Source organism: Musa acuminata, chromosome BXJ2-9 (genome assembly GCF_036884655.1).
Source record: "Musa acuminata AAA Group cultivar baxijiao chromosome BXJ2-9, Cavendish_Baxijiao_AAA, whole genome shotgun sequence".
Lineage (NCBI taxonomy): Eukaryota > Viridiplantae > Streptophyta > Magnoliopsida > Zingiberales > Musaceae > Musa > Musa acuminata.
This window is the reverse complement of record NC_088346.1, coordinates 46,336,517-46,360,666: the sequence shown is the minus strand read 5'-3', so window position 1 is coordinate 46,360,666 and position 24,150 is coordinate 46,336,517. Positions and strand designations below refer to the sequence as shown.

Here is a 24,150-nt window from a genome sequence, read left to right as displayed (position 1 = left end):
GTCATCATCATCACCATCATACTCTCCTTCGTCCTTGGCATCATACTACGCATCACCATCTCTCTTCCTCCGCAGCCTTGTTATAATAATTATTACTATCTACTGCTGCTATTTGATGGTTTGATGGTGTGTATTTTTCATTCACATTACGGAGAGAGACGGTACAAAGTAATACACACCATCAAACCATAATTATTATGATACACGCCTTACTCTCTTTGGTATATGGATTATGCGAGAGGGGTCACATTCAATTTCTTTCTCCCTCTCTCGTTCTTCTTATTGTGTTTTGTAGATATATAATTATTACGATGACGAGGATGTCTTGCTCAAGTGTTATGTGGCGAGGGGTAACAATCAAAACATAAATAGAATCAAAACATAAATAGACTCTCCATTTCTTTTGTAATTAATGAGGATTCATCATCAAAATTGAGAAAGATGGTTTGGTTCATACATTTGAGCCAAACTTGATTCGCCACAATAAAGATGATTTTGTAATTATTTGGATTGGCATGACAAAGATGCGATGCCATTAATATCATTGATAATAGTAATGATAATAGTATTACATGGGTCAATTAATATCATTGATAATAGTAATGAATTCGGATCACATAAATGGATTAAATTCAAAAATCATGTTAACGATAATTACACGGATCACTTTCAACTGTTACATGCCTGTAAACATGAAGGATTCATTCACAATAAAAAAGATTCGAAGAAAATATAAGATGGTATTGCCAAGAGTGGTAATTACTGATGGTCGACACAAGTATTATAAACATGAAGATGCTACAAGGTAGGTTCATTCATCCTAATACACAGCTGAAAACTGAGAGCATACTGATTGGATACATGTGAAATCAATCCCCTGCAGATGGAATCAACTTCACAGCATTTCTAATTTTGATTGACAACATGTCAGGGGGAAGATCAACCTTGGTAACTTGAATTCCAAGTAGTGATTACTGCCTTGAAAAGGGGCACAAATTTGTAGTTTACATAACAAGCACACAATTGTATCAAACACCATTCAGAACAAGTAGCCAAATGTATCCCCATGCCCTCAACATCAACAATTTCTTGTCAACCTTCAAAGTTGTGTTTCCCGCACAAAACTTACACCAACAGCACCAAAGAAGATACAAAAGGAGTGCTGCAAGTAGAATTATCTATTATACAGGACTTCCCAATAGACCTTGCTGTTACCAAAACTATCGTGTGGTCACAGAAGAGAAATCCGAACATACAAAAGAATACATAGCACACAACAAACCTATCAATGATCCCAATGGTGAAAAGAAACCACGTACGCATTCGCCTATCCAACAGCTACATATACACAGGAGAAACTTCTGAGGAACTGAGGCAACTTCAGATTGGTTACACCCAAGATGCAGTGAACCAGCCATATGGTATGTGGAGTGTGAATTGCTCAGTCAAACCTGATGTCAGCTTTTTCTTTGCAGCTTCATGATGTAGCTCTTTTGCTGACCCATTCAAGACCTTGACAGCTCAATTGTGGTCGGATCAATCTAAGGGGTATGGTTCCGAGTCTTTGAGAAGGGGTGGCCATAATCCCAAGAGCCCCAGACAAGTGAACAGGATTGACTATAATATATCATATTATTGCTATATCCAGGCAAGAGAACCACGATCATTTGATGTTTGAGGTCGGCCCCTGGTTGGTGTTGGTGGTCTGTTGGCATTGAGCTCCTGATGCATGAAAGGAACAATAAAAGGTTCAGAAGGCCGAGAGAAAAAGTCAAGAACCAGGTTTATAGAAGAAAGAATGTTATATACCTGCATCCATGTATCTTCTGTATGATGCTCTGGAGATGCTTCAGGGGAATTAATGGCAGGAGGCAAAGGATGAATAAGTTTTGGAACAACCACAAGGTCTCTTCCCAAAACTAAAATTGCCCCCGCATTATTTGCGGTCCCTGTACAGAAGATATTAGAAGAATTAAGGGGGAGAACCTAACATGGGATGCTTAGCATGTTAAAAACCCAGTCCTACCACAATAATTGGTTGCAGAGAAAAGAGTAATCAAATGCCCTTGAGCAAAACGCTCAAAACCATCCATTACACACTCATGTGCTCGTACTATCAACTGGAGGTCATTGTTATTGCAAAACTCCATAACACGGTCAGGCTGCAGTAATATGAAAAGAGATCAGATTGACGAAAGAAATCAAAACAAAAAGATAAACAAAAGCAAAAAAACAAAAATTAAGTCGATGCTAAAACACCAACCCCGAACGTGACAAGTCCTGGACCCCTAGCATTTGGCCTTAGCCCCTCAACACTATCATTTTCTGTCGGATCAGACCTAAATTATTAGGACAATGACAAATACATTATTTACGTGATAAATCAAATGCAAATAAGAAAAGAAGCTACTTGTAGCTGTTAAATTACAAACCATAGAAGATCCATAAGAACTATTGAGCCTGCTTCCATTGTGATTGGCCGTTGAAGATCCTCAATCTGCTCCACATGATTTATGGACCGACCTATGCCACCATGCATGCAGATAATTTTCTTCTCAATCAGTGCAGCTAAAGGTAGCCAATTAAAAAGTCGGTTAAAGCGATGCCAAGCCCAGATGCCATCTCGTTCCCCCTGTTTCCAGATATTAAAATAGATAAATGGGAGAAATTGTTCAAAAACCCTCAAAAATAACAAACAATTATTTGTACCATTCGCTCAATACACTCAATCCGGAATCCAAATAGAGCATTAATATCTGCTGCTTCATGGTTTCCACGAATTAAATGTACATTATGAGGATACTCAACCTGCAAGTGCCAAAAAAACCAATTTCCTTTAGTAGATAAGTAGTTTCTTATATCTTGACTGCCACTAGAAAGACTAAATCCAACAGAAGATGCATGCATCCCATCCAAATAATACCTTCAATGCAAGAAGAAGAGTAATAGTCTCCAAACTATGCTGACCACGATCAACATAGTCTCCCAAGAAGAGATAATCTATATAACTAAATTTCATAAAAGCAAGTCAGCATTGCAAGCAGAACACAAGTGATACATGTGCTATTCTGAATATTATAAACTGGGAAGCAAAGAGTTTGGAATACATGTGCAAATAAAAGTACAAAATACATAAAATAAGCTTGGTGTGTACAGTAGTACTAAGCAACTCTCATAGAGTAAAATCAGAAGAAAAAGATGAAAGATGATTGCATGTTATGCCAACCCAAGGAAACTGTAATCCCTTTTGATACAGGATCACTTTCACAAATAAAGTCACAATTCATTCACATAATCAAGATACTCACGCTATGTCCCCTGCTGTTGAAGGAGCACCATACTCATCAAACAAGCGCATGAGGTCCCCAAACTGACCATGTAAATCACCAAATATCTTAACAGGAGCTTTAATTTGTAGAACAGTTGGCTCACTAGTAAAAATTCTTTCCGCACTGTCACAAAGATCTGCAATTTCATTGCAATCCAAGAAGAACTGTCTCCGTACTGGGGGCTTCCAACCACGAGGTTTCAAAAGATGTGCTATTACCTGGATCAGCATTACAAAATACCAAAGAATTGGATGAGGGTTTCTTTAGAAAATTCATGACAGATACACATATAAGGATACAAATTTGGAAGCTAAGGAAGATTCTTAACTACTGAGTTTCAATTATTAAGTTTATGTTTTATTAATAGTGCTACACAAAGTTTAATCATTTAAATTTGCTGCAGTTTGTATCTTAAGTATGTTATAATATCTACCAAGCTAATAGACTTAAGTAGAAAATATCACATTTCTCATAAATCATGCCAAAGATGCAATTCTAAAATGCATGCTCTCCATCTACATATTATAATTTGCTTTCCATTTGTAAAAACAAAGTTTACCTTCTTGGGCACACTATTTATAGACATTTGTCTATCTAACAACTTCCGAGCTGCAGTTGCATTCTCGGGCGTACCATGACTAACGCGCCTGCCTTCATTTTCAAATTGATCAATTGAAAGTTGCCTGACCATGCCACCCAAGGCACCACCTGTCTCTGCAGCAACGACCACCTGCATAATGAACATGTTGAGTTTCAAGGTCCAAGAAAGCAATAGTGACTGATCAGATGTTCAAAAAGCCTATTTGGGACTTGCAAATATAATGACAACATTGAAGTTATTTACAAATCATTAACTAAAAGAAATATGGAGCCAAACTTGGTGATTTGTTAATTGGTCATGCCATACGATCAAGAAAAGGTCAAACTACCATGTCGACATTTTATTATACTGACCGCTCTATGATGAAGCCGAACCCCAGTTGGTGGGGTGTTGTTTGCTGCAGAAGGGTCTGGCACCTTAACCATACTTGAGATTAGTTTCCCACTTGGTGTAGCTTCTGAACCACGATCACGATCAAGCAATTGTTCAACTTCACCATTAACTTGCCGTGCTTTTACAGCAGCTAAAGTAGCACTGATAGCCTCAGCCTCTGCTGCTGAGGCTTCAACTAAATACTCGACACCTTTGTTCAGTTCCCTGCACCAAGTTCATCACAAGCAACAGATTCCATCAATTATTAGACTATCTGACCTAATTTGCAAGAGAGCACATCAGCTATTTACAGCTAACAAACACATGGCAATTAAGTCGAAATTTGACAAAACATAGTAAGTCAAAAAAGGAAATGAGTCATAACTCCTAGACAACCTTGGTCCCAGAAGCATGGCATTTTCAGGACTTATGTCAGTATATATATCTCCATTGACAGGTGGGGCAACAGGAGTTCCCACCATGATTGCACCATCTGGAGCTGTTTCAGGAATATCTTGCCTCGATCTTTCATCAGAATACAGGTATCTTCCTGGTGCCCTTCCTACTTGTACATCTGTAGCAGCTGCTGCAGCAGCAGCATGGGAAGCGGCACTTGTTGTTTCAGCAGCAGCCAGATCTTCAGCAGCAAGTAAATCATCAAGAAGCACACCTGCAGAAAAACCACATTCTAGTTAACTGAACAAAAGCATTTTGACAAGCATTTATTGCAATTGGTCATATGAACCAAAATCCTATTAATATATAGGAAAACATTTCCACTAGTTCCCAAAAAATATTAGTATCAAACAAGGTTTGCAATACCGAATGGTACCGCCCATACCGAGCGGTACATACCAGTCCGCCAGTTGACCGGCACGCGGACAGCCTGCTACCGGGTGGTATCAGCCCGGCTGCAGCGAGGCGAGGCGAGGCGAGGCGAGGCGAGGCGAGGCGAGGCGAGGCGAGGCGAGACCAGGAGGAAGAGGCGTTCGAAGAAGAGGGAGAAGCTTCGATAAATAGTACTTGGTGCCGCCTCCTCCTCCTTCTTCTTCTTCATCATCTTCTTCTTCGCTGCGGCGCCCGTTGCCATCGCTCCCTCAACGCTGCAGCTCTTCGGTGCCTGCTACCATCGTTCCCTCGACACCGAAGAAGATTTTTCTTCTTCCACTCCTTCGCTGCAGCGCCCACTGCCATCCCTCGACGCCGCAGCTATTCGCCTAGGGTTCAGGCGCTGCTAAGTTATATATTTTTTACATTTTTAGTATCGTTTAAATATAATATATTTAATATCGTTTTAAGCACACCATCATTAGCTATTTTAATTTCTGTGATTATATATATTTAATATTAAAATTAATTTTAATATTTTTTTAAGCATACCAAAAGGTATGTATGCCGTAGCGTATCGCTCGATACACCTGTACTGTACCATACCGAGCAAAACACGAAACCCCGGTATGGTATAAAATTTCAATCCTTGGTATCAAAAAGGAACTGGTCACAAATCCTAACATAGAAGCATTAGAAAACTAATGTAAGCAAGAAACCTCACAAATCCTTGATCATGAGGCATATAATTAATTAATTATCACTATAAATAAGAACCATAAAACCAACAAATGTGATGTTCATAAAAAAAATGAAGAGCATACAACACCAGTCACAAACTGCATGTTATTATGCACACTGTCAACTAACAAAGCAGGTTTATACACATAAATGTAATATTAAGGAATGAGTTTAAGACATTCAAAGGAATTTCTTGATCATGATGTGCTTGGTCACAAACATTTTGAACAAAAAAGACACCCTAAATAAGCAACTAGAACCTAAAGAAAACTTACGTATGCCCATTGGTGCTATCTCATTGATGTAACCATCTTAATCTAAGCCATCATTTTGCAATTCCTCACAAAGAAGACATTTTCTCATCAGTTTGTGATTAATTCCAGGTGGTCATACACACAAATGTCGGAGTCGAAGTTTCTAAACAGCAGTTGCAAATATTTGAACTGACCACCACCAGTTTTGTAATTCCTCACAAAACAGACATTTTCTCATCAGTTTGTGATTAATTACATGTGGTCATATACACAAATGTCGCAGTTGAAGTTTCTAAACAGCAGTTGCAAATATTTGAACTGACCACCACCCTCTAAAACAATGTAAAAAAGTGTCGCTCACTTCCCATGTATAGGTTAACTCCAGGCACAATAGATTCTGAAACTAGGGTACAAATTGAATCTGAAGATGTCCTGGAAGTCATTATATTTAAAGCGTAATAGAAGCTACAAGTTTAGAAACAATGAAATAATATCATTTAAAACACAATCTGTCTGGTGAAAATCCCATTGCTGTCTCCTATTTGTTTTCTGTCATGTTAATCTCTTCCAAAATGGTGGAATATGAAAATCCTTTATTCTTTCAGCTTTCTCTTAACTATTTCACTCTACATAATTGAGTTAATGCAATCATATATAGCTAATTTCAGGAAGTTAATCTCTGTCACGTGTCTGCAAAATCAATATTTAAAATAATCGTGCTCCAGGGTCCAACCAAAGATGCTTCAGTTTATGGTTTCATTAAAGATTACAAACTACAAAGAAACTATGATGTCTTTCAAATGTTGTGTTTTCAGGTCAAGTTTGCCATGATAGTATAACATTTATTCTTCTTTTCTCGGGCTTTTCCTATAGTCTTAAATTTATGCTATTGCATCATAAATTAACAACAGGACAGAGGTCTGGGAGAATTGTGCATCATCCTTTCATTAATCAGCACAGTCAAACATCCAAAACTAAAATGACACTTGCAATCATATGTAAACCCCAAACTAGCTGCATGACTTCTATTGTAAATTGTTTCAAGCCCCAATAACAAACTCATCTTAATTGAAATGCTTAATTCTAAACAAACACATCAACCCCAGAAGATCATAACATTTTGGGTGCTATATGCGAAAATACTTACGCCTACCTGATAATACCAGGACAAATATGATATTTCTAAAAGTAATAAAATATTGTATTCATGAAGGTTCAATAGTTTACTTGGGCTAATCTTATACAAATATGCTAGTACTAAGAAAGGTATCTGGTATAATGCAGAAGTTGAATTTTTGGATTATTGAAGTACATCTAACATTGGCATTGGGCATATTTTGTTTTCTAACCCAACCATGAACAACCAAATAATATGGAAAATTTCAATTGGAAATATTGATGAAAGTGGTCTATGCATCTCTCCATACTAACCAATTTGTCAATCGATGTAGAAGTTCAAGACACAAGGCAAAACCAAGAAAAATCATTGTCCAAACCAAGGTTCACAACACCATCCAATACGGTTCTGTTCGGCCAGTATCTACAGGTCCGACATGTTATCAGTACATGGACCAAGGTAAACAGGACAGGGGCAGTTTCTTTTTTTATTTTTTCAGCATTTTAAATTTGTTTCAAACCTTGACATGAACAGTGTACCAAGTGTTGTACACTGGTAACAACTGATACAGTAGACATGTGAACCTGACTAGAACAGTACTTATGCATAAAATTGTGAACCTTGGTCCAAACCAAGAAAATTGCTTATAACTAACAAAATAATGGCAAGCATAAGAAGTTCAGGAGTTGATTTTAAATTTCATAGACATTTTCATGAGATATATCCCCCTTTTTTCTCTTCTTTTTCCTTGCAAAGGAGGACAAAAAGAGAGGAAAAAAACGGAATATTCTGTTAGGAAAAATGCATCCCATTTACTACAGATAAATCAGTTTATACTCCTACCTCCACGTAACCCTCCATAAATGAAGATCAAATCACCAACTGCAGCAGCTGCATGCCTACAACGCCGTGTTAGCTCAACAGATGCGTCACCGCCAGCTGCATCTGCACTATACCTACCTGTCCTGGGACTTGTCACCACAGACTTTGTATCACACCAAACTCCAGCAGCAGTATCCAACACTACCACAAAAAAGAAAAACACACAATAGCACTTAATATCTCGTAGGACTTTATCACAAGGAAACCAAGACAATCATCCTTAATGTTATTTTGTGGAGAAATTTTAATAAGAATTCATGAAACAAGAAATTAATAGCCACTGTAACACATTAATACAAACAGAGGAAGAACTGATCATTTTAATTCATTGCTTGTGACAAGAAACAACCATGTGGACTACATAACACATCACATAACTTGCTTCTGTATATATTATTTGGTAGACAATTGACAGCAAGGGATATGAACAATAAGCCAAAGCACAATTGCTGTAAAAATAATTTATAGAACAAAAACAGTGCTCCAAAACAATAGAGAAAGCATTCAATAAAATCATTTACAAGCATGTGTGCAACCACATTATGCACTTCATATGTTTGCACTGAACCATTACATGGGAGAAAAAAACAGTAAATACTGGGTGGTACACATCGATCTGCTTGAAATTTCAAACCATTATCTTAACTCCTGAGGATGATTGTCAATGAAGATCTTGATGCAAATTGTATACTAATTTAATGCATATCATCTTCAAATATTCAATATATATACAGCTTAAAATAATAAAAAGTGAAATCTATATATGTAAGGTGGCCTAATATTATTAGAACAATCCAATTGTGAAATGAGGCTAGCTAAAAGTCCTACACTAGTTTGAGCAGAAACTACCTGCAATGCTTGAAGAGTCATCTACCATGCGTCCACCACCAAGAGCCCCTCCAGACACATGAAGTCTTGCATTAACAAAGACCTAAAAGAACAATGCTTCTTAACGTAAATGGATCAGGTTAAATCATAAGCAGTGATGATAGGAGAAAGGGGCAAAATATGAGAATCTTACAGCAGCATGCTGGTATCTTGGAGATGGAGAGACACCAGGAGCTATAGCCCACTCCCAACGCCCATCCCTATGTTTTGCAAGACCATAAGCACTGGATAAAGGCTACAGAATCAACATAAATTTTCACTTATCAGCTCACCTCGGAAACAGAAAGTTAAGTATATTTAATAATTATACAAGGTGATCTTATTACCTTGTCATGTCTTAATGAGACAAACCTTTAGAAAAGGAACAATGTAAATGCTACATTAGCTAAGTAAGCTATGATCAAAAAACAAATAATCAGGTTCAGCAGGACCCACACACAAAACAGTAGAAAAGTTAAGGTATGCTGATCTCATGATGGGGGTCAATTAAGTCTGCCTCTGCCAGACCAATCATAAGTTGTGACCAATTCAGACTGGTCACATCATCATGCCATCCCATCCAAACATGCAAATTTCTCGGTGTATTTTGTTTTATGACAAGACCCTCTGGAGTAAATTACATATCCTAAACACCTACATTTAAGTTTAGGAGGGTTATTATGTGCATTTTGTTGGAGACTTCTTTGTAATCTGTTCTGAAAATTACTTCGGCTTGCATCACACATATATCATTGACCTTATAATCCTCTTTTCTTTTTAAGGAAATATCCAGTTTGATTGACCCGATAATGCTCTTCAGCTTATTGTTAAATGAGTTTGCTAGCTTTTTTACTTTTTCTGTTTACTATTTCTGTTAAAAATATTTTTAAACTCCAACTGACCATATTATCTCCTGGTCCCAAAATTCCATTGTTGATCCCAAGATCAATCCCTGTCCTTTCGACCTTGTAATCAACTTGGTCATTTTTAAGGTCAACATAATTGGAAAACACATGTGGGATACAAAAAAGGATTTTAAGTCTTTATTCTTGTATGAAACTAGATATACAAACAAGGATAGGATAATTAAATTGGCTTAACATCTAAAGGTATAACAGAAGTTTATGGTTGATTTTGGTACATTAGTGACTTCTACTTATGAGTGACAAATAATAATAATCACACAAATATCTTTAATTAGTAGTTTATACAATATGAAAGTAATCCAACTCGAACCGCTACTCACCTCCAACTAGTTGTGTAAGGTGGAAATTAAATTTTAGTCTTTACCTGGATAAGTAAAGACTTAGAATCTTGAAACTAAAAAATGTGTAGTATTTGTTGGGCATGGACTGTAACCAGTGATTTAAAAACGTGCTCGGGCACTCGCCTAGGCGCTCAGGCGAGGCGAGGCGAGGCCCGAGCGCCTCGCTTCATTTCCAAGTCGTGCGTTTCAAAGAGGCGTCGCCTGGGCGCTCGCCCGAGCCCAGGCACCGGGCGCTTCGGGCGAGCGCCTGGGTTAAACCAAGCGATCGAACCAGCGTTTGAGGTCTGGTTCGGTCTCCGTCGAACCAACTAAAGCACCGATATCAGCATGACTTCCTCAACCCTAACCCTGCTCGCCGTTCAAGCTACTGCCGCCGCTGCTGCTGTCGCCGCTCGCCGCTCCCACTCCCGCTACTACTGTTGCCACTATCTCCGCTCCCGCTGCTCGCTGCTACCGTTGCCACTGTCTCCGCTCGCCGCTTCCGCTGCTGCCGGTGCCACTATCACCGCTTGTCGTTCCCGCTGTCGCTGCTACTGCTCGCTGCTGCCGCTACCGTCGCTCGCAACTGCCGCTCCCTCTCTTCTCAATCAACACCCTCGGTCTTCCGACTCTTCCCTTACACTCTTCTCTTTCGATAGTATACTGTTAACAGTATACAGTATACAGTTAACAGTATGCTAGTAATAGTATTTGTATTTATTATATTAGTTTAATAACATATTTTTATTTAAAAATTTAAATAATTATATTTATTAATTATATTATATATTTTTATATTTCGGCGCCTCACTTCGCTTGGGCAAGTGCCTAGCGCCTCGGGCGTTTTTGGACCTTGGCGCCTAGCGCTTTTTAAATCACTGACTGTAACACCCCGATTAGTCTTACATCGAAAATGAGTAAAATTAAGATTGACCTATGAGGGTCTGATGAGTATGCTACTATCACTTCAACTCAAGCATTTTGACCAATAGTTTAGGTCAAACAAAGTTAATGGGCCAGTTAGCTTATTAGCCCCGAGTCGTGACAGATTATATGCCAAATTCTCCAACACCACAAAATGCACCTCGTGTTTCAGCACCTGGCAATGCTCTAAATGATGTACACGGAGTCCTCAATACTATCAGAGGCTAATTTAAGTGTTAGGAGGAGCGAGATGAAGCTCTACGGGGTGGAAATGACACTTTCGATCACTTTAAGAGATTGGGACCACCTATTTTCGAGGGCAAGCCAGATCCAATCTTTGCTGAACGTTGAATCCTTCAAGTGAAGAAAACATTTGAAGCTATCGAATGTAGGGCAAATCAAAAGGTGCCTTTCGCTTCTTTCATTTTGGAAGAGAAGGCAGACACTTGGTAAACCTCAAAAAGGAAGATGTTGGAGGCAAGAGGCAATGTGGTGACTTGGGAGCAATTTAAAAATGCATTCTATAAGCAATTCTTCCCTGATTCAGTTTGCTTCGAGAAGCAACAAGAGTTTCTTAGCATCCATCAGGGAAGTAGGACTGTGATAGAGTATGATAATTATTTTACTAAGCTGGCTCAGTTCTCTCCACATATTGCCGTCAATGAACATCAGATAGCTCATCACTTTGAGAGGGGACTTTGTCCGTCAATTAGAAAGTTTGTTGCTATATTGATTTTATCAACACATGTTGAAGTACTCAATCAAACTTTGGTGGTAAAAAAATTGGATAATGAATTGCAACATGTAAAGGATCGAAACGACCTTTTAGTGTTGCACCATCTGCGTTTAGGAGATCACACTTTGGACCGTAAAAAAAAAAAGCAAGAGTAGACAATCTAGACACTAGCAGGCAAGAGCTCCCAGTAATCAAGTTGTCATAAGATGTTATTTTTGTGAGAAGACTGATCATGTTTCCATCTCATGCCCCGTGGGACGTGTATGCTTCTTTTGTCAACAACCGAGGCACATATCAAAGGATTGCTCATGAAAACAACATCAATTGGAAACTCTCTGATAACTGATCAGATATTTAAAAACTGCATTGTTACTATTGAAAGCAAGGTATGCAATATCGTACCGTACTAGAGTTTCGACGTTCGCTCGGTACAGTACGATATTGTATACCGAGCGATATACCATTCGATATACTGCTCGGTAAATTATATATATATATATATATATATATATATATATATATATATATATAATTCGGCGACGTTGCCTCTCTCTTCTCTCAGGCAGGGCGATGTCGCCTCGTTTATATATATATATAAGATTATATATTTATATATATTTTTTATAAAAGGCGACGTCGCATCGCCTCGACGACATTGCCTTTTCCTTCTCCCACACGGGACGACGTCGTCTCATATATATATATATATATATATATATTTATTTATTTATTTATTTATTTATAAAGATATTTATATATAAAATATTTTTATAAAAGGCGACGTCGCCTCGTTTATATATATATATATATATATATATATATATATATATATATATATATATATATATATTTCGTTTCGTCCGGTAATGGGTGGTCCGTGTACCGGTCAGTTGACGGACCGATACGTACCGCCTGGTATTGCATACCTTGATTGAAACTCGTGATTTGCTAGTACATCTTATTCTACTAGAGTTTCGAGACTTTGATGCTATTTTGGGTATAGACTGGCTTTCAAAGTATCATGCAAGTGTTGATTGTTGAGAAACATAATGATATCAACTCAAAAATAAATCCAACTAGCTCTACCTAGTGATAGAGAAAGGTTTGTTCTATATTAAAATCCGATCTGATACTACTGGGAGGTTGCTCTAAAAGTAAAAATAAAACAAAGATATTTTAGTAATGGTGAGTAGGATCCCTTACAAGTCAACTGTAGAATAAATACATTACCAAAGGTTAATCATCCCTTTGGCATATATCAAATACCTCAAAGAGCACTCCCCCAACAACAGATGGAGAGGCTTTACCTTACGAGATGAGTTTGTATTCTCCTATCAATGAATGGAGACAAACTCATATCACACTCCTGACAACGGATGAAGTGGTATCCCTCATCGGCCAAGATGAGGCCATATTTCTCCCAACAACAATTAGAGGAACCATCCAACCGCCACATCTGATAGCCCGTTAATCCTCGAAGGGAATCACCCTACCTACCCTCGACAAGGAAACAATATCATCTCATACTAGTCATGTATATATCAAGATAGAATAATACATTGAAATGTCTCTTTCAAACATCATTAATGTCAAATAATATCAATTAGCCCTCAACTAAACTCAAATAATATCAACTTGAACCATAGTTCAATCGATCTAATTAAACTCGATTTCGCTAGAACCTAACCGAATCGATCTCTAATCCTCATTTAACCGGTCTGGAACTACCTTAGACTAGTGTAATTTAGACTAGATTGGATTCAATTTAGGTTAAACAAATTGAATAAGTTAAACCGATTCGAAATCACCTTGAATCGATCTAAACTGATTATATTTGATTTAGTTCAATCAATGTTTATGCCCAAATCAAACAAAATAAGGGCAATAGGCTAGATTGCGTAACACTGGGCAAGATTGGGCCAGCCCATGTATTGGTTATGTGCACTGCACATGGCTGTGCATGCACCACACTAGGTTGGGCCAACCCATAGCCCATGGACTAGTCTTGTGTAGTGCACATGACTACCCATGTTGGGTTGGACCAAGCTAGCCTACGGGCTAAGGCTAGACCTATGAGTTGGGTCTCACCTGCTAGCTAGGCATGGCCTGTTCGCTGGGCCTAGTTTACGGGCTACAACCTATCCTACAGGCTGGGCCTAGCCTGATGGCTGATCTCAACCCAAATTCTAAACAATTTCCTTAATTTCAAATTATGACAACGTGAAATTATAATCAAAATATTTATTCATTAGTATTGAATCATTAAATATAATAAATAGTAGTAGATTAAAAATATATAATTGCATAAAGGATAAAACAATATTTTTAATCAAGTATTGTATAAATCCAAAAGAAATCAAATATCATGCATCCAAGATAAAAATTTTAGAAACCACATATAGCATGAATAATCGCAATATGTTTTAACCTAAAATAAATTTCTAAATCTTTAAAGGGATAATAGAAAATTTTAGAAACTTTATATAACATGAATAATTATAACATGTTTTAATCTGACAATAAAATTTTAAACATTTAAAAGAATAAAAGAATATTTTAAAACTATATATAACATGAAAAATCATAACATGTTTTAATCTAAAAGAAGATTTTAAATATTTAAAGGAATCAAAGAAATTTTTTATTTTTGAAGGAAGAGAACCTACCTATCCTTAGTAGGATGCAACACCTCATTCCTCCCACTATTAGGCTTGGCTTGGTGAGAAATGAAGAAGATGAATCCCTCCCCTTAAATAGGAGAAGGTGAGCCCTCCACATTAGGTTTTTTTTACTTTTGTATTTATTTAATATTTATTTTCGTTTAATTTACTGACAAAAATAACATCATCCTATTTGGTATGTTGGATAATTATGTCCTAAATCTCATTAGCGAAAAAGGAAATAAAAAATTATACCTAAATGAGGGATTTGATTACATGGACAAAAGTGACAGCCAGATTGTACAGCTTATATCATTTAGTAGGTTACACTACATGGAATGTTTACAAAACACCTCTTGGAATAACATATAGTACAAGAGACTAATATCCTTTCATGTTTAAATAGGTCTATGAAACATAATACAAACCTCAGCCAAAGATTAGAAAACCTAGACCGATCCATACTTTTACTGGTACTACACAGAACTGGGCATGGTTAAAACTGAGACCAAGCAGTTAGCCTATCATTACCCGGTACCCCTATCATTTTCTTTTGTAGCTTTTGGCAGTTGTATTTTGTTAAACTTTCATCGCATGCTCTTCTTTCTCTCAACCCCCTCTGCCTCTTCCTCCTTCCCACCGCCTCATTGTCACCCTGCTGCATCATTAGGTTATTGCTTCTTCTTCACCTCCTCTTTCTGTCTCCTTTCCCACCTCCTGTCACCAATCATGTTCTTCCTCCTTCCGTCGTCTCTGCCCCTTTCTTTTGGTTCAGACAGTACTGAACTCCAATTGTTGATGCATCGGTCCATACTGGAACCCTACTGGTCCAAACACTGACCATATTGGCACCAGCCAGAATTTTAAACCTTGCTATTACCAAATTTTATAGGCATAACATGTTTAAACATGCTTTATACAAATTCTAGTTTAGTCTCAAATGCATGACACTGTGGGTTCAATTAGCACAGCAGGTGGGAACATGTAACATGCTAGCAACTGACTAGAATGGGCACAGAAATTATTGGCAAAGTCATGAAGCTACCTTTGTTGCCTTCTAGACTTCTAGTATGGCATGGCAATTATCCACATAGTAAAAAAGTTGTTTCAATATATTTATTTATCTATTTAAAATTTTAAATAATAACTAACAGTAGCACACCAAAAACATAAATGAAGATGAGAAACTCCAAAATCTAAGAAGAAACATACAGCATATCCACATTCGATAAGGATACAATAAAAACCACATTTCAGCAGCAATATTGCCTGCTTAAGTAAAAACACATGTTATAGACTCGAGGATGGTCATTTCAGTCCATAGGCATATTGCCTGGTAAATACAACAAATAGACACCTAGCAGGTCAATCTGGCCCAAGTTTGAAGCTGCTTCACTGAGCTTTGGTCAAAATTTTATGGTTTCAGCAGCATATAGACCAAAACTTGTAGTTTTTTATTTGGTATAACATAGTACTTCCTCCGACAAACCTGTGAATGCGACCACAACTCACCGATGCTCAAAGAAAAGATCACACTTGGCAAAGATCCAATTGCCTCTTGTGACCAGTTCCCTAAAACTGCAGGTCAATAAGGACACTAGACATCGACAGGTTCCCTTTCTTCTTTGTCATTTAAAATCATAAGTCAAGGCTTACCAACCAGCACAATAAAGCCCTGATCTCCAGTAGCACTTGCCAATCACTTCTTGACTAGCACCAGTAGATAAAAACCAAGCTAAGCTATGGTGATCTTGTTTTTCTTCATGAAAACCTGTTGATTTTGTCATCAACTGCAACTAAACCCTCTTCTCATCATGTTCATCACAAAAGAGAAAAGTTTAATACAATTAAGAATGCAGTTGTACTAATTGTACCAATGATGTTAGCAGGAAACCCAACCATACGGGGTGTCAACATGGCCTAGCATGTGCTACAAACCAGTCCAACAGGATGCCAGCATGGTTCTATATGGCAAAATACCAAACTTTGCTCAATATTTCACTGGCTGACACAACTTCAAGACCAGTACTACTTGAAGTTTTGAACCATTAAATATAGGGAGAATGTAAACAACCAAATGCCAAATTATTATCTTTCTCAACTAATCATATATCAAATGCCCAATGCTAATGAAAAATGAAGATTCATTTCTGCCCATACAGTATAACTAATCAGATCGAGAAAGACAGCAGGAAATTTAAGTTATACCAGAAACATCACTTGGTGGACCTAAGTTGGGGATAGGACAGTATGTTCTTAATCAAAAGCAACAACTCACCACACTATTTGCATCCCTCCCCCCGCATAGAAGAAGAAGACCATCAGAACGTGCACTAGCAGTTGCATACCTAAACAAAAACAGGACGTGAAATCAAACTTTAAACAAATGATACTTTTTATTTATTAGAACTAGACAACTATTTTCATAACTTAAGAACTTCATCAACCACAAAGTTGGTTTTAAATACAACCACACAATCAACATGAAAAATCATCATATAATTCTAAAAGTACATAGTGCTTGCTTGCTACAACCTCCAGAATGGAAAGTCACATGTATAGGAAAATAAACAATAAAACATGGCAAAAAAATATTAAATATTATAATCAGGTTTACTGGACAAGGCAGTTCATATTTGAATCACCTTAGCTTCGACCTTATGGCCTAAATAAGCAGGTTTAAATCATTTGGGAGCTTATCTTTTAACTTAAATCACAAACTGCCATCAGTCACCTGGGTTTTAGTCTCAACAGGAAGGTTGTCATGAGCACGGATAATGATCAAAAGTTGCTCCATCTGAAAAACAAGTATCAATTGGACAAACTCTAGTTATTTGGTAGATGTACATCACAAATTGGAGCACTGCCCCTGTGGTACTCTGAGGGGAAGCACAACCAATTAACCAACAAAGCTCAAAAAGGTTCTTTTTAGAGTACAGAGGATAATAGAGAAAATCCAAACAGATCAACAAATAGAACTACAGACAATAAATATAATAATCTGTTAAAAGATAGAATCCAAATACTAAAAGTTTTCTAGGAGATAGAAGAACTAGAGAATCAGAGAAAGAGTAATATAGATCTTAAACAAAGATTTTAATAACTTACATAACAACTAAGAAAATTATAAAGGCAGAATATCTAACAATTCTAAGGTATCTACACAAAAATGAAACTCAGAGGAATCCTTAATGACTTAATTCATCACATATTACTAGCAATAAAACCATAAAGATTAATGCAAATTATTGAGTGAATTGTCTACCGTCTGGTGGTCTTCTTGATTACCAGCATTTGTGTATCCAGAAAGAAATAGATCTTGAAGACTTGTCAATAGAGAGAATCAAATGATCTTGCAAGAAAGATTAATGATGGATGATGATCAAACTTTTGATTCACTAAGATTTTGTTTCAATTCCATTACCTGATTTCTCAGTGGATTGGATATGGGTCAACCCTTATCCAATCCTATAACAGTCCAATCAAATTTTCGTTAGCAACTACAATAGATGAAGTTATAATCTGCCAGAAATGAATTTTATGTAGCATAGGTACTTGATCATCATTGTTATGTCCATTTCATGTACTCTTCTTACATGTCAGATAGTTCAAAGCATCTTTGGCCACAAGCATCACCTACACTTCATCTTAAATTATGATACATGCATAAAATGCTTATGTCATCCATGTAAGGCTCCCAAACATGTTTATCGTGGTACTATATCTGATACAATTGAATTAGAATGATACAAGTGATCTCCTTATTTTGTGCGTATGAGTTTGTGGTATTTCTTTGAACTGGCTGTTGTAAGTTCACATATGATGACCATGATATCAAATTTCACATAATATATCATAAAATAATCAAATTATTTTATCATCTAAAAAACATATGGTTACCGTCTGGTTCATGTTTCAAGTCTGTAACTTGCCCTACTCTCTTAAACATATTCCATGTTGGTGTGTCCATACAGTGTTATGTCTGCATCCATTCTTGTTAAGATGAATTATGCACTGATAAGCAGGATATTCCAACTGTTATAGAAACTCTCTTTTCCCCCCTTCCTATCTTACTTCGTTCTTAATTCACTCCCTATTCATGAAACATGTTGATGTGATGACTACACAAAGTCCCAATCAGATTCATTGCAAATGCCAGCAGATAAAAGCCCTCTAACAATTGTTCCCGAAATCAAGTCCGGGGGCACCACTCAACCACAATTTTTGTATTGTTGAAAAAGAAAGAAGAAACACTAGAGGGGCAAAAAAAGGAGAGCCAAAACAGATCAAAAGCTAGGCCACTCCACTCCATCTCCATTACCATTTCCAACTCCTGGTTTAGTGCTATATAGTTTCTTGTGCCACCAGCAATACATCATTCATGTATGTAAATGCCAGATAATAAGCTGATTTTGTCAACATCATTAAAGTAGACATGGACAACTACCAAAGTAGATAATCTAAAAAAATTCTTTCTTAATATTATAACAAAATAAGTCCAAAAATAACTGGAATATTAAAAAATCTCTATCACAAAAGTTAAACCTATAAAATACCCATAAAAATATGTCCAAGAATACCCCAAAAAATAAAAACCTTAAGCCTAAAACTTCTAGAATCAACCTAAGCGCCATTAACTCAATTTTGAATTTAGCTCAAATTGATCTTCATGTTAGGCTCACACAGTCAAATCAAGCAAATAAAAGGCATGCACCTAGTGTGTCCTGGCTGAGGCGCAAAGCGCACATGACGCCTGCCTTTTATGCATCTAACTGAAGTGTTTGAACCTTAGGTGAGGAAAGGTTCGGAATCTACAGTGTTATAAATGCATATACAAAAAGGTTTCTATTGTGACCATTTATCTCTATTAACATATCAGGTAGACTAGGAGAAGATAGAGAAGAAAAAAGTTCCAGGCTCTAAACCATTTATTGTCCCACGCAGCCACGCTAACATTTATTTTTATCTGATTACTACTACTGATTTTTCTTTCACTTGTTCACACTTCACAGATGTTTTTCCGTTCTTGGTGTTACTGCTGACCCGTTGTTCCTCATGCCTTTACTGTTATTCTGATATACCAGATTCTCTGATTTACTGCTGTTGCTGCCACTCTTCCAAGCTTTTTTCCCGAGTTTTTTGCCGCTTGTGACATTTTTTCTTCTACTACTTCTGCCTTGTCTTCGTCTTCCAATGCATCTTTTTTCATCTCTGTTTTGTTTTTTTAATGTACTGTGTCAGTGTGTCCATTCTTTTATATTTTTGTTCCCTCTGATTTTCTAAGATTTGTCAATTTATGCAGGATTCCAAATTACATCATTGCATTCACAAGTAGTGCAATGAAAAGAAAAATACTCTACAATTTAAACTATTAAGCAAGAACCAATGTAATCATTTAGACGACATTAAATGTTAAGTAAATTTTCACTCATGTTTAATTAATATTAATGTTGTGTTTTAATAAATTTACACACTAAGTATGCCTTATTTCAGTGAGCTTGCCTTATGCCTAGGCTCCAAAAGACCTTAGCAAAAGCCTTCAATAATATTGCAAGATAGTCATTGATAGGTAAAACAAACATAAATTTCTTATGTGTAGATAACTATGAAAAGATTACTCCAAACTAGCACTGTTCACATGTTTCCATCAATTCTTTTTTATTGGATTAGGACATAAGAAATAGTGTTATTAACTGGAGGCCAGGCACTAAATTAAAATGAAGTGCCAAATTATCTGCATTTGAAGACTCATTTAACAACAACCTCGATGGAGAAAACAAACTCTCAATTACTCACATGCATGGAGGTGGACCTTCACCTTCTGGTTCCAATTTCCTCCATTCATAGGGTTTGGCAGCAGTGTCTAGAGCCCAAACATCAGCCAGAGGCCGCTTACCTGATATAATTTACTCTTTCTCGTGAGCCTCATCAACAAAAACTATGAATGCAGAAATATATATTGTTTCGGAGTATGTAAAAACATGATTTTATCTGCATAAACCTACCATCATTTCCACCAATTGTCAATAGAAATCTTTGCCCAACCAAAGCCATCACATGCCCATAACGTGGTCCTGGGCCAGGTCCTTGGACAACAACTCTACATTCATTAATATATTTAATCAGCTCTTATAACTGCAAAGCATACACAGTGGTCAAGATGATTGCTTGGATTAGACTATCACCTATGCCACCGTGGCCGCTGTTGTGTCAAGTCCAAAACATGAAGATCCTCAGCCGACAAACCAGCAGGGCCAATTCCACCCTGAATATAGTCACAAAAAGAAAATTTGGCACTGAGAACTAGAAATTGAATGAATTTTATTCTGCAGAGAGAAACATCGATATATTAGATAGCTTCACATGAACAGCCATCTACAAAACCATCTATGACCGTAATATCTTGAATAAAGAACCATAAAGTAAAATTATCAAAACATTGATTATGAAGATACCTGAATTACCACCATGGTGCCCACAGCAGTTGCAACATGTGCAGCCCTGGGCGATGGTGGTTCACCAAGTGGTGTCAATCTGATAACACATAACAGAACAACCATCATAATTACTTCAGAACTGCTTGAAGGGATCATTAAAACACTGAACAACATGTTACTCCTACAAAATTGTTTCTTTTCTCATATTAGCTACATCAAATACAGATTAATGAGACTAGGAGCATGTAGTACAACCAATTCATCGGTTGGTTGATATTCACACCTTGTCCATTTGTTTGAAAGCATATCATAGCAATGAACATCAGCTGTTGCACCTGCCAAACCTGCAAGAACAAAAAAAATGGCAGTTCGGTAAAACAAACAACATAGTTTTCAAGTATGCATATTTACACCAGATCCAATTATATTCATGAAAACCTATATTGTACGTCTCACTTTTCCCCTGAAAACCTAAGACAACCTCCATAGAATTCACCAAAACTCCACAAATCCCTAAATCTACCTATCAGAGGACTAAAATCGCCACTAATGAAGTTTCATCTAGTGAAAGGATTCGTTATAACTTCTGAAGGTGAGAGATCCAGAAAGAGCATTTACGGATTCCAGCAGTCCCTGCGGGGGATGGCGGTGCGGCCGAATTGCCCTCCAGCGCCGTCGCGCCGCCAAACAGAATAAGCCGCGGGCCGATGTACCCTGGCGTGCCCTCCTCCCCAACAGGCGGGACAGCCGTGAGCGTGTGCCCGCAGCGGCACCCAGCCCCGTCCTCCTTCTTCTCGATGATCGCATTCACCACCCTATACGTCGGCGCCGGCCTCGGCCCCGCGAGAACGGGCTGCCCCTGCCCCGCCGCCGGTGTCGGAGGCGACGAGGGCTCGCCCGAGCCGTCGTGGTGGTTCGCCAAGACCAGATCGTGGTCTGAATTCGTCGACATCGCGGCGTCCACGTCCATCACCGCAGCTGCCACCGGCGGCGGGCGTCAGGAACGGTGAAGAAGACGACCTACAACCCCGGTAAACGGCGACAGCTCCTCCGGCGCGCAGCAGAAGGCGCCGACATCGCACAGGTCGTTTCACGCGAGGCGGACTCGAGATCACCGCATCGGCCGGTGGCGACCCCAATTGACCCCCCGAATCTTCCGCCCGTATCGGATCGAGACCAAGAAATGATGAGGGGAAGGCGGAAGAAAGGGATCACCTTTCCCTCCTCGGATTCGCTTCCCTTATCGCCCCCCCTATCTCTCTCTCTCTCTCTCTCTCTCTCTCTCTTTCCCCCTCGATCGATCGCCCTCGCGGAAAGCAAATAGAAGCAAACCATAAAAAATAGAAGAACCGGAAATAAATCGAAAGGGCTAAACAATACTCTCGTTTCGAAAACAGCACTTCAATTTATACCAACCACTCTGACCTGAATTTTGGTTGGAAGAAAAAAGTGGGGCCCACACGGTCGCGCCGTTCTTCCAATCACATTTCAACTGTAGAGACCGAAACAAATCTCTCGTTTCAGAAAAGTACTTCATTTCCTACCAGCGAAGGTTACTTCCTTTTTTATTGGTAAAATTTTGGGGCCCAATGAGAAGTACGAGAAACCGATGGCGTCGGGTATATGACGTAGCTTTCTTTGATCTGTTATATATATTTTTGTTTATGCCTCTTTTGTATGGCTTCCGCTGCTTTACCCACGTGTAACTCCGGTGTTTTCAGGAACTGGCAGAGCGCGATCTGGGCCGTCGAACTTCCGGGTCCCACAACCGGTGTGGCCCCCATAGTTACCGGCTGCGCCGGTGGCCGGCGGTGGCCAGCTCTGAAATTGAAGCACCTGTGGCGCCACGCGACACGCGTAGCTTTTGTGTGCTTGCATACGCTATCCAGAGAGACGAGTCAACGGAGAAATGTGAGTTTAAAAGAGGGCTAATTATAGTTATTTTAGTATTTTTTTAATTTTTATATTTTAAAAATTTATATTGACATTATGTGAGTGAAATATATATTAATACTTATTCTAACGGTACCGATCTTATCAATAAAAATATTTTAAAAAAAAGATGACTTTTGTGAATGAAGATGACGTAGTAGAAAGTCGTTGATGACTTTTATGAATGAAGAGAAAAATAACGAAAGATAAGAGTCATTCTGTATATGTGCCGATGTCGACGTAGTTGTCAAGTGATCATTTCGCTAGTTTACATCTGCGTCAATGCTGACGCAATTATCAAGCGACATCGTATAGCAATTATATCATTATCCAATTGAAATATTAAAATTATTTTTTATCTTTTATTTTCATTAGTAAAACTAAATATGTTAAGGTAAATGGACCTAGATGTTTCACTTTCGTTATTATAGAAATGTCAATATATTTTTTAAAAATATAAATATCAAAATATTAAAATATTAAAATGTAGCTAATTACGTAAGATAATATATAATTAACCCTTAAAAAAATGAAGGTAAGGTCTTATGGTCTAACTCATCTTCATGTCAGAAGAACAAAAACATCAAAAAAAAAAAAAAAAAAAAAAAGAGAGGGTGTGATATATACTAATCTGATTAATTATGTCCTATGATCACTCCTAGAGAGAAGATAATGTATTACAGCATTCTTCTATCAGGCTTCTCGGACGAGTTAAATTAATATATATGAGTTCAATTCATTCTTAAACCGTAAAGTTACAGCATTTTGACGAGTTACGAGTTCAAACTCTGGCCACAAAGGCATCTCTTGGGTTCCGAGAGTTCGAAAAGAAGAAAGCAGATCGATAAAGAGAGATGATGCCTTCATTCATCTGTGTGTGTAAAGATTATCTATAATTCGTGATTGGTGGTAAATGATGGGTTTCTATAGTTCTTCATGCACTATCTTTTTATAATCATATTATAAAAGAAAATCCTGATGGACAAGGATTCAACTCCATCTCGTTGAATTGCCAAAGGGGAATGTTGTTGTTGATAGTGAACTCTTTCGACAGTTCTCTGAATGAGCTAATCAAATTACTGAGGAAGTAAGAGTGTTGCTCTCTCGCATTTCTTTTCAAGAAGGTTTGTTGGGAAGGATGTTATGGCTTACAAATTCATTTGCATGACAAATGTTATAATGTGTTCAATCAAATCAATGTTATCATCGAACATTTTCAAATTA

At 37.7% G+C, this 24,150-nt stretch overlaps 1 protein-coding gene across 2 annotated transcripts; it reads right to left on the bottom strand.

Annotated features, from left to right (window-relative positions):
- Positions 1 to 1,067: 1,067 nt before the first annotated feature.
- On the bottom strand, positions 1,068 to 22,312 carry LOC135623657 (serine/threonine-protein phosphatase BSL3-like). 2 transcript variants are annotated; one of them, XM_065126867.1, is made up of 21 exons: positions 21,613 to 22,312; positions 21,278 to 21,338; positions 21,013 to 21,091; positions 20,743 to 20,822; positions 20,563 to 20,657; positions 20,354 to 20,453; positions 16,836 to 16,905; positions 9,146 to 9,247; positions 8,974 to 9,055; positions 8,086 to 8,265; positions 4,699 to 4,972; positions 4,284 to 4,527; positions 3,889 to 4,059; positions 3,309 to 3,547; positions 2,924 to 3,008; positions 2,710 to 2,808; positions 2,433 to 2,632; positions 2,264 to 2,339; positions 2,027 to 2,162; positions 1,810 to 1,949; positions 1,068 to 1,722 (listed from the first exon to the last, which is right to left on the bottom strand). In XM_065126867.1, exons 1-21 carry the CDS (start codon positions 21,962 to 21,964, stop codon positions 1,639 to 1,641), a joined length of 2,949 nt encoding a protein of 982 aa, XP_064982939.1. In that variant the 5' UTR covers positions 21,965 to 22,312; the 3' UTR covers positions 1,068 to 1,638. The 2 variants fall into 2 exon arrangements, with proteins under 2 accessions (XP_064982939.1, XP_064982940.1); XM_065126868.1 differs by lacking the exon at positions 21,613 to 22,312 and having other exon boundaries at positions 21,250 to 21,308.
- Positions 22,313 to 24,150: the final 1,838 nt, after the last annotated feature.

Coding starts and splice junctions, on each gene's coding strand:
- LOC135623657 (XM_065126867.1), bottom strand. CDS start 21,964: ATGGACGTGGACGCCGCGATGTCGACGAATTCAGACCACGATCTGGTC. Junction 9,248..16,835: donor GGAGGGATGCAAATAGTGTG/GTGAGTTGTTGC, acceptor TTGATTCTGTAG/CCTTTATCCAGTGCTTATGG. Junction 2,340..2,432: donor GTTCTTATGGATCTTCTATG/GTTTGTAATTTA, acceptor CTAATAATTTAG/GTCTGATCCGACAGAAAATG.